Here is a 15827-nt window from a genome sequence, read left to right as displayed (position 1 = left end):
ACTAAGAATTGCACAGATTTTCAGCATTAAACAAAATAGAAAGATCAAACCACCATAAGCCATAAATACTTTGCGTCACAACCAGCATTAGCTGTTCCATACAAGACACAGGATACTTGATAGACACCCCGTCATAGGCCATCTAAAGATGGTTCAACCTGAACCTCAACTAATTTACCCATGAGCCATTGTGAAAACAAAAAAAACCAGTTGAATTCGCGAAAAAACAAACCTATATGTCACCTGAATATATAAATAATCCGAAAGTTGGCTATTACAAATTCTCTTGCTTAAAACTAACACAATATGCAGAAGCTACTTAGGCCCAATGTCCTTCAGGGCACAAATCTGTTCTTCACCCATAGCAGACATCACAGTCACAACCAGATCCTTTCCTTCCGCAAATCCATCCTTGATCTGGAATTCAACAACCAATTGAAAATAAGGGCTAACATTAATCCAGTGAAAAAGCTCTCAAGACATATCTAGTGTCGGAATTCTCTACATATACATTCTCCCCCAAACCAAAATTACAAGAAATTGCAACAGAGGAAAAGCACACAGTTTGAACGACCTTACTGCAACTATACGTAATCTTAGATAGCACAGACCCATTATTGAGATACAAATTACAAACGGTTTCAAACCTCTATAGGCCGTTAGTTTCTAAAATGTTGCAAAAATAATGCAGTTGAAGGTTAACTACAGTTACTTTCAGATAATATTCTAAACAAACTTGATATGCTGCAAAAGAATCTCATATAAATAGTGGCGCATGATGAAGGATATCTACCCTAACTTTCAGAAATAGATCCGACACAAACTTAATATGATACTAAAAGATAGCACACTGCAAGAATAGGGAATGTGCAAATAGTCGGCGCCACTGACCTGAGAAAGCAGACTATCATCAGTAGGAAGCCTCAGATCATCTTTAGTGTTACCATTTTCAGTCAGCAGACTCACCTGTCATAAGAACCCAAGGTCAAAGGCATCAGATTACTAAACAAGAAAGGAAAGATAAACAAAAACAAGGAAAAATGAACAAGAGAGTAAATAACATACAAATCCATCTTCAGATATGTCAATCAGTTGATAGTCAGTACGATTAACATGTGGAACCTGCAAATTACAAGCAGCAATACATATATGCAAGCGAACAACAAGAATTAAATGAATGATGATGAGCATGAATGCAATTAACATACATCACAGTTATGGGATGAGGGAACAATATCTTCAAGTTTCTTTGCAGTGAAGATGTCTATGGCAACAAAATGGCATTTAGCATGTCCATGTTTCCCAGTCTTGGAAGTGGAAACCTCTACAACCTACAACAACAATTAACGAGTTAACATGCAAGAATAAAACTAAGAAACATCAGATATATGAAAGGAAAACATATAGCAAGAGCTTGTAGAAATTCCATCCAGATAATCAAGTTGCTTCCCTAGAACAAGGAAACTATGTTCCTAAGACTATAGTAAGTAACACTAGACCAAAAGCTCTTCTTTTTCAAAGCAAGATTATGAAAATTTTAGTCATGTAAGTTTCACATGCAAAATAATCACTTCCTTGTATCACTTTCAATTCATAATTCCAAAACTAGAAGATTATAGCAGTCCATCATTTTTGTTTAAAAACAATGCAAATGCCCAAAAATGTTCTGACTTTCCCCCCCCATAGTCGTGTCTCAATGGTGAAGCCCTATTTGTCTCTACACTACTCTCTTACTTTGGTTTCTGTTATATCAAAATTGAAACAATAATCAAGATCAGAGAATAATAATAGCTAGTAGCTTCCCAGCTCTAGATAACAACAGTAAGGAAAATTTAATTTGAAGCATGTCGAATGTTAAACTTCAAGTGGACAATTTAATAAGACGACCTACAGGATGAACCATGAAACAAAGAGAAATATCTACTTCAAGTGGACAATTTCATAAGCATTCTCTTCTGCATAGTTAGTAAAAAAAAGCTGAAAAACAAAATAAAACGAAGAACTAATGAAAAGAGATAATCCACACAAAGATCAATGACATAAAATCTATATTGCGTAAAAATATATATAATATCAAAAACGAGAATACACGGTCTCTTGACAATGTCTTAGTACATGTAACACAACCAGATCCTATAACCATTCTATCCAGGAATTACAAAGCATAATAATTTTGATATTAAACATGTCGATATCCAAATATATAAGCGCTTCATAGAGCACGTGCAAGATCGCAAAGAATCCAAACAAGGCCAGATACGTAAATAAATCCAACTAGACAATTCCGTTTCGGTCAATCCACACAATGTGAATTAGTCAACATACAAATCGGCACGAATAATAAAAGAACCATAGCGAGAAGGTTCACAAATCACTGATCCGAAGCATCCGCGGAGCATATCAACCAAGAAATAGTTCCAAGTAACGAACGAGGAACAAGACGAGATCGGATCGATTTCAAGGTATCAATCAGGAAAGCAAACCTTGCAGGGCCTCCCCTTGATCACAATGTATCCGTTCTTCCGGATCGTCCCAGCCTGCTGCGGGTACGTCTTCGAGGCTCCCGCGTCGGCCTTCGACTCGAAGTGGTGCTCCTCGTCCGACATGATCAACACCTAATCAAGAGATCTCGATTGCTTCGAATCAAGAAAGAAGAGAAATCGGTAGATAGGAGAGAGACGAGGGGACTCGAGGGTTCACCTGAGGAAAAGGAGAAGGCGGCGAGAGGTAGCGCGAACCTACAGATGGATGGCAATCCGGATTATGCCGCGCGCTAGGGTTTTCCGCAGACCCGCTTTAAATAGAAGATCCGTGATCCGTGATCCGTATCATCTTATATGCACGTGGACGGTGGATCTTAGGGCAAGGCTGTCCTTGCGTTAGGATTACGCTGACAGGGGGAGGGCGGGGGCGAGGATTAGGCCTAAGCAAATCACTGCCTAATCCGAATCCGCATCCACATTAGATGATTTAGATAAGGATAACTTTATTCTATTTTCCATGAATATCTGGTTAACTTCTTCGAGCATATGCAACATAATATACCTATAAAAGTTGTGACTGGAAATATGAATTTGTATTAATAAAATTTTTTAGTGTGCATTGTAAATATAAATTATACGCATTCTAATATAATAATATATGTATATGTATATATATATATATATATATAATCAGTATTATATACTAATATAAAAAATTAAATATAATTAATTTGTAAAAGCTCCAGAACTCATAGATGTGAGGGTATCTATCCAATTCTTATCTAAACTCCGGTGCATAAAAACCTGTATGGATTGTTCTCATTTGCTCATTTTGTGACTAGGTATAGATTCGATTTTCCACTAGCTATGATTAACCTTTTTAATTTTAGCATGATATAACATGTGAACAAGATACACTTATTTTAAGAGAAAAATTAACAGTGCACCGCTAAATATCAATACTAAGTATTGGAATACAAATTAGAACTCTTATATAAAATGAATATCTATTATTAACTCTAAAATTCTAATCTATCTACCTATATCCAAATCCATATTGGATACAGATATTAGATGATAATAAAATTTTAAATCATATCCTAACTAAACGGATAATTTTCGAATAGATAATCAAATCTTAAACGAATATTGATTAAATTTAAAATAATTATAATATTTTATTTAGATATAATTAACACAAAATTATTAAGAGTTTTACAACAAATAATTTTTTTGTATGTCAAATTTATAAAACTAGAGAAATTAATCTCTATAAATAATATATAACATATTATTAGTAACAATATTAATATTTACTATTTAAATAAATAAACTAAAAACTATAAATTATTTTAAAAAATATGCGAATAAACAAATATTCGATATCCGTATTTGAATTTATATCTAAATCGAATAAAATTTTTTTATTCAAATCTAATCTGAATCGGATTGGAAGCGGGTCGGATCGGAGTTAATCCGACCCGTTTTCACCCCTAGATGTTAAGGGGAGTGCAGCCAATGTTGCAAAGCTTAAAGATCTTTTAGGAAACGAAACTGTGTAATTTCAAATAAACCATGGCACTTCCTAAATTGAAAGATCTATAACAACAGCGAGAATAGATTAAACATTGATGAGAATATTTATTATACACCACCCACCCTAAGTGAAACCAACTTAACACATTCTTCCTTTTTCAGAATGTTTGAATAGAAAACGAGAACGAAATCGAGGTGACAAAATAATCAAAAGCGTGACAGAATAAAATGGTTTAGGAATAGTCTTGCACATCTTACCGTGAGCTAGGCATAAAATCAATCTTTACATTGCATAAATATACAACATGCAGTTAAAACTACCATCTTTTCATGCAAAGCCCCTACTATGATGAAGATCGCATGGCCAAATTCTCTAATTCTTGTATGAATATCTCTGGAGACTCCTCTCTGAACCATAAAAAGGTTCAAAGTTAGAACGGATAAACAAAAATGACCGATCAATTTGAGGCAAAGTTAAAACCACAGTAATTTTTCTCCAATTCAGTCTGTTGGTTACGTTTGATCATTATATATATGCTTGTTGCTTTTAAGAATTAACATAGCATTCGTGTATATTTATATTTATAAATTTAGATAAGGCATATGCATCAGTAATGTGGCGAATATGTATGCAAGCTGTAAGGAAAAAAAAACTAACACTTCAATTGCCTCCTGGTACGTATAGCTGGACGCAACTGCCAGAAGCTGACCATTGTAGTTGTATGATAAGGAAGCCACACTATTTGGGTACCTCGGGAACTGCATGAGAAAATATACATTTAGATTCTTAAAGCTATACATAGTAGGTACATGGTTAGGAAAGAATTAGCAGTTGGAAATGATGGCTATAACTAGATATGCACCTCAAACAACTTCTTTCGGCATTGAGCATCCCAGATGATAGTGTATCCTTCATTATCTCCGGTAACAAAGGTATCATAGCTACAGAAGCACATATAATATTAGGTTTTCTACTAAATCTGACAAGTAAAATCTTGCCTGCTCACCGGGCTTTGACCGGAAGCCTTTGATCAGTAGATTATTTAGAACTTCAAACTATTCTATTCTAAAGTAGAGAAAGCTCCACTTTCTTTCCCATAGCGCTGTAAGCCCTTCTGTCCCGCTTTGGGCGCTTTGCCCCTTGTTTACAGAAAGAGTTATGAACTTACTAAATGAAAACTGATGCATACCATGGATGAAGAGCAATGTCATTTACGTCAACCAGATGAGCTCTTCCACCTTTTGATTTTGGGTGACACCGGAAAACATATCTGTTAAAATGAAGGTGAAGATTTAATACAGAAACAGATGGTCTTTTCTCTTCTATAACCAAATGTTGTACATTTGCAAATGATTCTTATATTAATTTTTATAGCTTTGTTTTCTTTTTTTCGTATTGGTCTTCCATATTGAGCCCAGAAAAACCATGAAAGCATATACAAGCTGAATTCCTTAACCATGTATTTTTCCAGGATTACTTCCCCAGACCATTACAGAAATGTCAGCGTCTATCCAATGCAATGATCAAGTCTATGACGAATTTTGTGCAGATTTCCAGACAGAGACTGCTCCATTTAGAATGCAAATGTTCAGCATAACTATGTTGAAAAGAGATACCACTAGAAAGTTGAAACAACCAATCTAGTGATGCATGTAGCTTCTTGTGCATGGAAGCTATAAAAGAATCCTGTGAAGTATAGCCTAAAGTAATGCTAGCATGCAATGTAAGCAGAAGGGTTAGTAAGTACCAAAAACTGACCCCATCTCACATTCCATTGCAGGATCAAAGTACTTCACTGCAACACATCCGTCTACTGATCCAGTGACATATCCTGGAGATTAGGAAAGCATAACTGTTAAAACTGGAACTTATAGAACAGGTAATTTCTAAAGTAGAAGATTAAAATGCTTCAAATTAGGCTAGATGTGGAAGAAGGTATGAGATTTATTTGCTCGACAAAGTTTCTTCTATCTTCTACTATATTCAGTGTAGCTAATAAAGTTTCTCCACCAGCTTGCAGTATCCATATACTATACTCCAAATAAAAAGCTTATCTGATGTTCACATGTGAACTTTCATACTTTTCTATGTGCTAATGGACAGCTCCATATGTTTTTTAACTGGGCATATAATCAACAAGACTTAGACCTGTCAGTTTAGGAGTTAAAGAGCACCTGAATGATGATGACATAGGAAGCTGAAAAGTGGGGGAATAAATACCGTGGCACTTTGGAAATGAACGAACACATCTTATTTGAAAATCCATAGATGATTCTTTTGTATGAACTGGTCCTTTTAAATTTCGCAGATCATGCATTTCTACTGTCGTCCCAATAGCTGCTAATAGATAAACTCCGCATAGTGACATAGACCTCACATCTGAATCTATAGTACATGCGCATAGAGAGTTTCCACTTCTCATGCGTGTATCCCAAAACTTCAATTTCTTGTCAAGACTAGAAGTCACAAATTGTCCTGAAAGGGAATCAAATGTTAGATACAGTGGCCTATATAATATCAATAATTCAGCAGAACAAAATGTTTGTATACACATTTCTTACTTTCAGTTAGCTAAACCATAATATTGTGGGAGTAACAGTAACTTGAAATTGTTACTAACCTTGTGAAAATATATCAATGCCAAAACTGCAACATTGTCAGACTAAGTTGGTCAAATAGTAAAATTACTGACATCTAACTAGCTTTGCTATAATATCCTTCTTTTTTCTATCTTGTTCCTTTTTCAAGCATAATATGACACTATCACCATAAGAATCTTAACAGGTTCTTAAATATGTAGAAATAATTTATCTGTCATTTTTAAAAGCCGATGTGTGGCAATAACCCAAATAATATCATAAATATGTAGAATAACAAACATCATGAGCAATTATTTCTCATGATTATCATGCAGAACTGCACTAGAATTGGGGAATGGATCCAGGAAAAAGGTATTTGAAGACAAAACGGGTCATAACATAAAAAGGACCCAATTTTACAGATCATCATGGTCCTCTTTGACCTCCCAGTAAGTAATATTCCACCAAATTAAATAAGACGCAAGTAAGAGAAAAACATCGGTGGTTGCATACCAGTTTCCTCAGAATACTCAATGCAGACAATTGAATCATCATGCTTTCCTACTACATCTTGAGTTCCTGAACACAAGTTATACCTGAGAGTATTCCCATAAGATGAAGCTATAATCTTAATCTAGAAGTAGATTATATGATAGATATAAAGTTCAATATGGAAGTAGATTATATAAAGACTAACAATAGCTGGATAAATAATCTAAGAAAATGCTAGGAAAATAGAAATATGTGACAAACAAGAGTACGCAGCGTATTTTCCAAGTTAAATCATGTAAGGGGCAAGTAATATCTGTCTTTAAAACCCAATAGATTACAAGATGAGGGTTCAAAATTGACAAAACTCGTAATGGAAAAGAAAGACTTTTTTTTCTAAAAAAAAAAACCACCTTCGAATGAATCCATCTGAACCAGCAGTAAGAGCAGCCATGTCGTTCTGGAAACAGCAATCGAGAAGAGCACCTTCTAAAAGAGCTTCCAATCTAAGCACTGATCCATCCACATCGTACAATCGTAGAATCTAAAATCGAAACACCCATTAGATTTTGCTCAAGAGGACCAAATCTGATGAATAAACTAAGCAGAATCAGGAGAAGAATAGAGAATCGAGATACTGACAGAATCCCAGGAGGAGATCAGCAGATTGTTCGACCTCGGCGCGAATCGGATCCTCGAGATGGCATCTTTGATGGGTTCTCCGAGCTCCAACCGAGATCCCTCCATCTAATCGTCGCCAGTTGCCTTAATCCGAAAGACTCCTCTATAGATTCTATCTCCGCGAGACGAACCCTAGTTTTGAAATTGGGATCGCGATTGAAGATTCCCGCCAAACTTTTGGGGCATCGCTATTTAAAAAGGTCAAGCTTGTGGATCGGATCGGGTCAAGCTTTTAACGGATCCGCTAAAGACCCGAAGTCAATAAAATCAAATAGGAGGAATTATGCTTGCAATTGCATTATGATAAAAATTCACTGATATTTTCATTATTATTATTTCAATATTTTTGGCTTAATTTTACATCATCTGCAGCTGTTTGGAAGAGAGCTTAGAGGAGAGTGTTATAAAGCAAAAGAACATTGTGTCAAAATTATCCAGGATAGATGATAGCAGTTATTGATGGCCACCTTTCCTCTTGCAAGTAATAGTTATCACAAGAAAGAAGGGTTGCCACATTGCGGCAATTTAATGCTGAAGAAAGCTGAAATAGAATTTGGTAATCTTTAGGTTTAACATCTCAGGAAGAAAACAACATTATCCAGTCAATTCATCAAGTAATTCATAGACATTAAAGTATTGTAAATATGAAAACAGACACCAATACAAACATGCTATCTGTTGATCTATTTTTGTCCCAAAATTTTACGTGTCTCAAATTCTCCAAGAATGTTAATGCCCCTGCATGCCTGCATGATTCTTGCTTAAAGATGAACAAGAAGTTGGGCATTCGTACAAGCTCCAATTGTCCATGTATTTTTCTCTTTAATCTAACAACATATACAAATAAAATCTAGCAAACATAATAATATGGTTAAGCATCATTGCTCTTCATCCAAAATGTAATGTGGTCGTTTTACCAAATAATCCAGCATTTATTGTTTTTTTTTCGAATGTACAAGCTGTTTTTAACTCAAAGCAGTCACTGAAGGCTCAAATTAAGACCGAGAGAGCATGCACAAGGCCATGGCACCGATACCTTGTAGCTGCTCTGTAGAAAATTTCCATGTGAAATTCCTCTATAAAATGATAATTTTGTAGATTATGGCGCTAACAAAGTTTAAGCTACAGGTGCTGGGGCATTGCCCGATGGACATCTTGGCCTGCGACAACGCCTTGTTGTCCTTCCCCAACCTATCATACTCCTTCCATCAGTATCCATGTCAGTACTGATGGAATGCAATGGTGGCAGGTTAACCTGGATCTCTGGTATTGCGACCGCCAAACTTCTAAGTTGCCTCCTTCCATTTGCTTGGGACCCATTTCGGCCTGTCCGTCTAGTTAAACTTGTCTGCCAAGATCTACCAGATGCTTTCAGCAGCCCTCCAATAGTTTGAAGATCCTCTGATACTTCATGCCTGGACAGCGATGCAAGCCCTGGTAAGATATCTTTCTGAAAGTCTCGCCGCTGCCGCCGCCTTCTTGCTTGGCCTCTCCGAGGCTTTGTTAGTAACAGTGAAGCAGCTCCAATCTCTTCTTCTTTTCTATTGTCGATTACCTTCTCGCTGCAACAGTTATCATCAATCTTGGTTTCTTCAAGCAGCAATGTCATGGACTCGAACAGATCTAATCCATCATCCAAGGACTCAGTGACTCCAAGGTCCATCATCAGCACCCCAGGATTCTCGGTGGACATAGCGACCTCAGCAAACCAATGTAAAGTATCACATGGAGGAGGAGAGGCTGGATGTGATGTGATTCTGTCTAAACAAGCCCGTGTATCCATTGACATAGCAACAATATTCTTTGCTGCCGCTATAGCAAATGAATCATGGCAGCAGTCTTTTTCCTGTGAACTCTCTTGTTTTTCTGATAGAACAGATTCCTTCTGGAAATTTACAATACCCTCAGCCTCAAAGATTGGTGCTTCCAGATCCAGATCAATCTCAGAAGTAGTTTTTACACAAACACTTGGTACTGAGAGTTTTGATGGAACCTCACCCTCAGATGGTAGTTCAGATAATTCTGAGTTGTCTATAAATGGTAAGGCATCATTTAGATCAATGTAATCCCTCAGGATTTTGCTATTTTTCCCAATGGCCCATCCAGCAATGAGACTCTGGCTCTCCTTGTCCGAACTGGCAACCTGCAAGTCACAGGTTATGTTGGTGTAGCATAGGCCTTCTTTCTCAATCTGTTTGTTAATGTCAATTAAAGGTTTTCGCTGATGCGAAATAGGTGAGTACGTAGTGCTTTTCTGAATCTTGTCGCAAACAGAAAAACCAAGAATTCTTGCAGCAGTATCCTCAGAAACCTCTAAATCCTTACCATGTTTGCTCTCAGATTCTTGACCAACTCTACTGGAGCTGGACACAAGTTGAGAATTACCATGTGTAAAGCTGAATGCTGTTTGTGAACTTTTCATGTCAACAGATTCATTAACAGCTCCTTTTGTTCTGAGCCAGGAAATTCCTACTCCGGTCTCCTCACCCTTACATTCAAAACTGACAGTATCTTTATCTTGTTGGCTTTCCAGAATTCCATCTGTAAGTGCTTGATTCAAGTTTACATTCTTGAGACATTTGGAATGTGCATGCTGCAAACCCTCAGGACATCTGCCTCCAAAGTTTCCATATGGACTGTTGCTACTGCTGTTATTGTCCAAATCACTACACATCATCGAAGGGTGTTGTAAATGTGACACAGAAGCTTGAGCGGGAATACTTTGGCAAAATCCGTTTATATAAGGAGCCTCACTTTGAGATCCAGGGTCTAAGGTAAGGTTGCCATACGTTTTCCATTTTTGAGTTGCAGTGTCAGTGTTTTGAATAGTAATATTGGTACTTCTCTGAAAATTCATAGTTGGTAACATGTTGAAGCATGGATGTGCTTGAACTGCAAGTGGGATTTGGCTTATGCTTGAACTGCTCCCAGTCTTACCAGAGGATGGTACGAATGGAAATGCATCACCAGGGTGGTCCATCTGAAGAATGGAGAAAGAAGCAGGCATCGGAAGATCTGCTTGCCCTGAGTTCTTGGAGCTGGAAAAGTAATCTCTTCCAGAGGTTTTAGCACCATCTGTTTTTCTCATGAACCAATCCATTGTTTTACTCCGATCTGGCTTCATGTCTACTTGTTCAGATGATCGTCCGAGCGCACCATTACAGCTTTCTAGAGTGGAAATTTTTAAGCTGCATACACTTTTCCCTGTAAGATCGATAACGAGAAAAGAAAATAAGACAAGAGACGACTGAAATCATTCCATTTATAAAGCATCACTAGCAAAGGATTAATGCAAACTTCAGGTTGATTATAATTGGACATAAATAAGATAACAGCATGCTATAAGCCAAAAATAGTGCTGTTCAGGGACTTAACGTCTTGATAGTAATATAGAAATAACAGGGTTAAAGTCCTATCTAACTGAACATTCATGGTAAAACCATTTAGTTGAAGAACCAAGAAAAAAGGCCTCAGTTAATACATGAGAGAAGTTTTACAGTGCAATAGACTTAGAAGCTGCTTAGTGCTACTAACTGCAGATGCTGCTTGCTGACTTCAAGGACTTCTCTACAAGACTCTGGGAGATAATGAGCTATACGTGCCAATTTAAAAGGAAACCTTAATGAAAGAGGTAATGGACATCTCTATGCCCCACTGCTACAATCTAAATTGATCGGAAAAGAATTACCATTTTCTTTGTTACTGGTGGGCATAACTCGTTTCATTCTCTCATTTGCATCAAAGAAATTCGAGCTAGTCCTTTCATCAGCATGCACAAATTTTAAGAAGCCCCCTTTTGAGTCAAAGAATCTTGTGTTTGATTTAGTTGGCAAATGATGCCAGTGATCCTCTTTGTTACAATTTCTCAGGCCAAGAAGATCTGTAGATGCTGAATCTGCTGCACCTTTACAGCATGTCCCTGTCGTAGGTTCATTCAAATCAACCACTTTGTGGCCTCTCAGGATGTTTTGCCTCTGTTTATCTGAAACCCAGCTGTCTTCTCTGCAACTAGGACTCTCACTGGTAGCTCGTGTGAGTTTGACATCACTCCCATGATTAGTATTACAGCTGATGTCAAGAGGATCTGCAGGTTTGAAAGATGATTCAGCAGCATTTTTCTTTCCTGATCTTTCCGCATCTTCATTCTCGATATATTCATCAGCTGGAAGTTGAAGGTCAAACATTTTCTTTGACCTCTGAAGCCCATCTTTTGAAGACGCTGTATTTGGAGAAGATTGAACGCTATCTTCCTTAAGAAAGTTTAGTAAGGGCTTCATTTCAACCGGCCCTGCAATATGGGAGCTTTCATATGTGGTTCTCAGAAAAGGCATCTGCCAAATCCTTTTTGTGCCTTCAGATGGCATTTGAAACATAAAAGAATTTGACTGTGATGTATCTGGTGGCATTGAGCATCTAGGTAACTCTTTGCTTTGAAACTCTTGCATCAAATCCTTCTGTATTCCGTAAAGACGGTGAAGTTCATAAACCTACATCACAAGAAAAACAGTGTTAAGTAAAAAGAAGCAAACGGGTAACCATAAGAAAGCAAATAAAGAGCTCCCAAGATATACTACCAGCTCAACAATTTTTTAAAATAGTAAGCCACAGATGATAAAAGAGGCAACTAAAAGAAGAAATAGTTTTTTTTTCCCTACTGACGCTTAGAAAGGTCTATAATAGATTGTCTTGCACCTTTTGAATTGATAGTATCAGAATGTTCACCTGTTTCTTAAATGTAGCTTCATGTTCAAGCATCATCTGCTTCAGCATTTCCCTATCATACTGTGAGCCATAGGTTGGCCTTGCCATGAAGCCACCAAATGGAGGCCCACTCAACATATTCTCTTCATAGTAACCACTCCAAGTACTACTTACATTCACATTAAGATCTCTCATTGCCAAATATCCTGGTAGGTAGCTTTTACCCTCCAATTTAGTTCCCATTCCTGCAAATTCTTTATTGTCATAAAGAGCACAATACATAACAAAGTTGAAGATCAGAAAATTAGATAAATATTGTCCCCTAAGAGGAAAATATAAATACAGAAATCCTTAAGCTACCATAAAGTTATATTTTCTAATAACAATGAGAGATTCAGTAGGGTCTTCAGTAGTATACTAGTATGTTGAGTTGTTGACCATATGCCCATATTAAGAAAAGGTCACAGCTTTAACACCAATGATACTAAAGTTACAGCTACATTTCGATAGCTTCCAATCACAAAGAATTTTCTTTTGTCACCAGATAGGTGAGATAGAAGAAAGTATGTTGCAACAGATACATCATACTTGCATAAGCATGTATCATGTCTACAAAAACATATTACAACAGGAATAATGAATTTGGATCTAAAAGAGCTAAAACTCTCACTATTTCCTGGAGCAGGAAGGTGAACATTTTACATCACTATGTAAACAATTAAATGCAGATCCTATTAGAACAAAAAAAATTTAGCATTAGCATATGCTTTCTTCATGCTTGGAAAGGGATGTTCATGGATTAGAGAAGATAGTCAAGTACACAAGAAACATTGAAGAATGTCTTTGCAAAGAAGCTAAAGAACAGATGGTCAGAGTACAATTTTGCATCACGTTCAAGTTTTCAGTTTCTACTAACAACATGAAAATATGACATTAACCATAACAAATTGTGCAACGCCATGTGAAAGTAGTTCCTTATTAAGATATAAACAGAAAAAAGAAAGAAAGAAAGAACGAAAGAAAGAAAAGGCATGCCGGTAGTTCAACAAGTTGAAATTAAATGCTGCTGAAAGATCTAATAAGGTATGCATGTGAACAAAGGCAATGAAGATATTCATTTAGATTAAAACTAAGTAGGTTCTTGATGTTGCCAAAACAGTATGTATTTCGAAGATTACCGAATTAAGATGGCAACAGCGATGGGCAAAACCTTCTCACTATAACCTGAATTCACAACTGTCGAGTGTCATGCAACAACACAGCAAGGGTCTGAATCAGACTGCTCAAAAGAAGTGGACTCTCAAAACATGTATCCAATGTGAAGCTTCATAAGACGCACAACAGAACCAATAATTCCAAAAGTTGGGATTAAAAAAGATTAAATCTAAAAATAAAACAGAAGCAAAGGTTGTTGGAAAGTTAAACAGAAGCAAATCTACAGATAAAATCTGCCTTGAATCAACATTAAGTGTCCAAAAGACGTGCTTTAGTAACTTTAGTTCGCCTTTTGGCTAAAAGGCACCAAAAGGAGAAGGCCTTCAGATGTCAAAATGAAGAGAAAGGGCAAAATTATGGAGTGCAAATCTCTAAGTAATAAAACATATTCTGATGTTCATAGATTTTTGCTGAGAACTCGAACAGAATTAGATATAAAAAGTTGACATGAAATCCAAATAGAGAACCCTTATCTGACACCGAAACCAAAAAGATTTCCTAAATCGTGGGACAACAAAGCCAACAATACCATGGGGAAAAAAAAAGCTAACAAAGAATAAAAAGGCACAAATTGCCAAAAGCCCACCATCGCCCAGCTCCAAAACACCGCAAATCCACCGATCCAAATCAAAAGATCTCCTTTTACAAGAGCCATCACCACCCAAATTCAACCAAAGAATACAACAGATCATGAAGCAAAGCAAATTACCTCGGCCAACTTCGTCAGTGTTCCCTGGAGCTCCTCTGAAGCGGATTCAGCATCACTACTCGAAACATCTGAAACCCAAATGGCCGCGGCGCTCCTTCCATTGGAAGAACAAGAAAAGATCCCAACTGTTCCCAACTCCCGCACGACAGAAGATAAAACCAACCAAAAGAGATAGTGGTAGGAGTAAGGAAATAGGAAGGTGGCTCCAAAATAAGAATATAAAGAGATCAAGAAGTACTAATGGAAGAGGAGAGGGTATATTTCCACAGCCATTGGAAGGAGACCAAGCTGCAGATCGACATCAGATTGAGAGATATCGATCTCGATGTGGGCCACAGAATGTTAGAGAGAGAGAGAGAGAGAGAGAGAGAACCCAAGGAGGAAATCTCTCAGAAGAACATGACCTTCTAAGAACAGTGACAGAAATATAACAACATATGGATCTTTTTTTATTATTCTCTCGACCTTTCTACAGCCCCTCCTCTTTGATTTCCTCCACCTCTCAAAATATATCGACCTTTATTTATTTTTTTTGTTTTTTGGGAGGAAGTACCATAAAAATGGGATTTTTATTTTCTCCCTTCTTTGTGGGGTTCAGACTTCGGAGATTCTCTCCACTTCCTCTGCCTTTCTGGGAGATGAAAAAAAAATAAACAAATAATTAAAAATATGACAATACCCACAACTGCTGCTGCAAGGACAGTACACAATCCAATTCCAAATCCACAAAAATATGACAATACCACCTATATTTTCTCATTTACTACTCTTATTTAAAATATTTACTTAATCCACAAAATTCTTGTTTTCTCGTCTCATTTTGGTCACAATACGATCTATTTCTTACCATTTAATGAAAAACTAATTGGGAAAAGAACATTATTAGGTACATCTTATCTTTGGCTGCTCCAAAAGTTTTCAGCTGATTAAAATTGTGGGACAGATGCGGGACCCAGTTGGGGTTGTGACTTCTTTGTATGGTTAAAGAAAGTGTGGCTGTGGACAGGGGAATGCCATAGCAGTTCACATTATTTACCACTTTGCAGGAATGGCAATTTGCAATTGGCAAATGGCAAATGGCATGACTCGTTTGCAACTTGCAATGGATGTATGGAAAGTGATTACCCCAACTCCTCCTCATGCTACCATTGCTTTATAGTTATAATTTATATTAATGGTAGGGAGGAGTGGGTTGGAGATGGGGATTGTTAATTATACTATTAGTGAGGGATTGGAATCCTCGGATCAAATGGATCTTTTGTCTGTAATGCTTCAATCGGCCATCCATATCCCAAGGTTCTATGCCTTTGGCCTACTACTACTATATGCTTAGAGTGCAAGGGAGATGCACCAAATGGGGATGGGCACCCAGAAAAGCACTGAGGCTAATCATGGGTCAGACTTTAAGGACATGGATAAGAGAGAAGTGCTTT

At 37.1% G+C, this 15827-nt stretch overlaps 3 protein-coding genes across 7 annotated transcripts; all 3 read right to left on the bottom strand.

Annotated features, from left to right (window-relative positions):
- Positions 1-38: 38 nt before the first annotated feature.
- Positions 39-2829, bottom strand: LOC140796117 (eukaryotic translation initiation factor 5A-2-like). Its single transcript, XM_073148991.1, has 6 exons — positions 2701-2829; positions 2484-2615; positions 1209-1331; positions 1066-1122; positions 892-966; positions 39-417 (listed from the first exon to the last, which is right to left on the bottom strand). Exons 2-6 carry the CDS (start codon positions 2604-2606, stop codon positions 316-318), a joined length of 480 nt encoding a protein of 159 aa, XP_073005092.1. The 5' UTR covers positions 2607-2615; positions 2701-2829; the 3' UTR covers positions 39-315.
- A 1254-nt stretch (positions 2830-4083) lies between these two features.
- Positions 4084-7937, bottom strand: LOC140796115 (mitotic checkpoint protein BUB3.3). The gene is made up of 9 exons (XM_073148990.1): positions 7731-7937; positions 7502-7632; positions 7113-7195; positions 6241-6495; positions 5779-5851; positions 5210-5290; positions 4883-4961; positions 4678-4778; positions 4084-4427 (listed from the first exon to the last, which is right to left on the bottom strand). Exons 1-9 carry the CDS (start codon positions 7833-7835, stop codon positions 4364-4366), a joined length of 972 nt encoding a protein of 323 aa, XP_073005091.1. The 5' UTR covers positions 7836-7937; the 3' UTR covers positions 4084-4363.
- Positions 7938-8680: 743 nt separating this feature from the next.
- On the bottom strand, positions 8681-14896 carry LOC140796559 (uncharacterized). Of its 5 annotated transcripts, none has more exons than XM_073149606.1 (5): positions 14395-14896; positions 13649-13706; positions 12492-12715; positions 11458-12256; positions 8681-10973 (listed from the first exon to the last, which is right to left on the bottom strand). In XM_073149606.1, the coding sequence occupies exons 3-5, from the start codon at positions 12711-12713 to the stop codon at positions 8887-8889; spliced, it is 3108 nt and encodes a 1035-aa protein (XP_073005707.1). In that variant the 5' UTR covers positions 12714-12715; positions 13649-13706; positions 14395-14896; the 3' UTR covers positions 8681-8886. The 5 variants fall into 5 exon arrangements, with proteins under 5 accessions (XP_073005707.1, XP_073005708.1, XP_073005706.1 ...); XM_073149607.1 differs by having other exon boundaries at positions 12492-12724; positions 13649-13694; XM_073149605.1 differs by having other exon boundaries at positions 13649-13694.
- Between the last annotated feature and the right edge of the window lie 931 nt (positions 14897-15827).

Source organism: Typha latifolia, chromosome 10 (genome assembly GCF_019914945.1).
Source record: "Typha latifolia isolate L0001 chromosome 10, TyphaL0001v2, whole genome shotgun sequence".
Classification (NCBI taxonomy): Eukaryota; Viridiplantae; Streptophyta; class Magnoliopsida; order Poales; family Typhaceae; genus Typha; species Typha latifolia.
Note: the sequence above shows the minus strand (reverse complement) of the source record. Positions and strands in the feature narration are given on the sequence as shown.

Coding starts and splice junctions, on each gene's coding strand:
- LOC140796117 (XM_073148991.1), bottom strand. CDS start 2,606: ATGTCGGACGAGGAGCACCACTTCGAGTCGAAGGCCGACGCGGGAGCC. Junction 1,332..2,483: donor TCAAGGGGAGGCCCTGCAAG/GTTTGCTTTCCT, acceptor TTGTTGTTGTAG/GTTGTAGAGGTTTCCACTTC. Junction 967..1,065: donor ACATATCTGAAGATGGATTT/GTATGTTATTTA, acceptor TTCTTATGACAG/GTGAGTCTGCTGACTGAAAA.
- LOC140796115 (XM_073148990.1), bottom strand. CDS start 7,835: ATGGAGGGATCTCGGTTGGAGCTCGGAGAACCCATCAAAGATGCCATC. Junction 4,962..5,209: donor GACATTGCTCTTCATCCATG/GTATGCATCAGT, acceptor GTGCTTCTGTAG/CTATGATACCTTTGTTACCG. Junction 4,428..4,677: donor TACCAGGAGGCAATTGAAGT/GTTAGTTTTTTT, acceptor TTTATGGTTCAG/AGAGGAGTCTCCAGAGATAT.
- LOC140796559 (XM_073149606.1), bottom strand. CDS start 12,713: ATGGGAACTAAATTGGAGGGTAAAAGCTACCTACCAGGATATTTGGCA. Junction 12,257..12,491: donor AAGCTACATTTAAGAAACAG/GTGAACATTCTG, acceptor CTTGTGATGTAG/GTTTATGAACTTCACCGTCT. Junction 10,974..11,457: donor CACCAGTAACAAAGAAAATG/GTAATTCTTTTC, acceptor TCGATCTTACAG/GGAAAAGTGTATGCAGCTTA.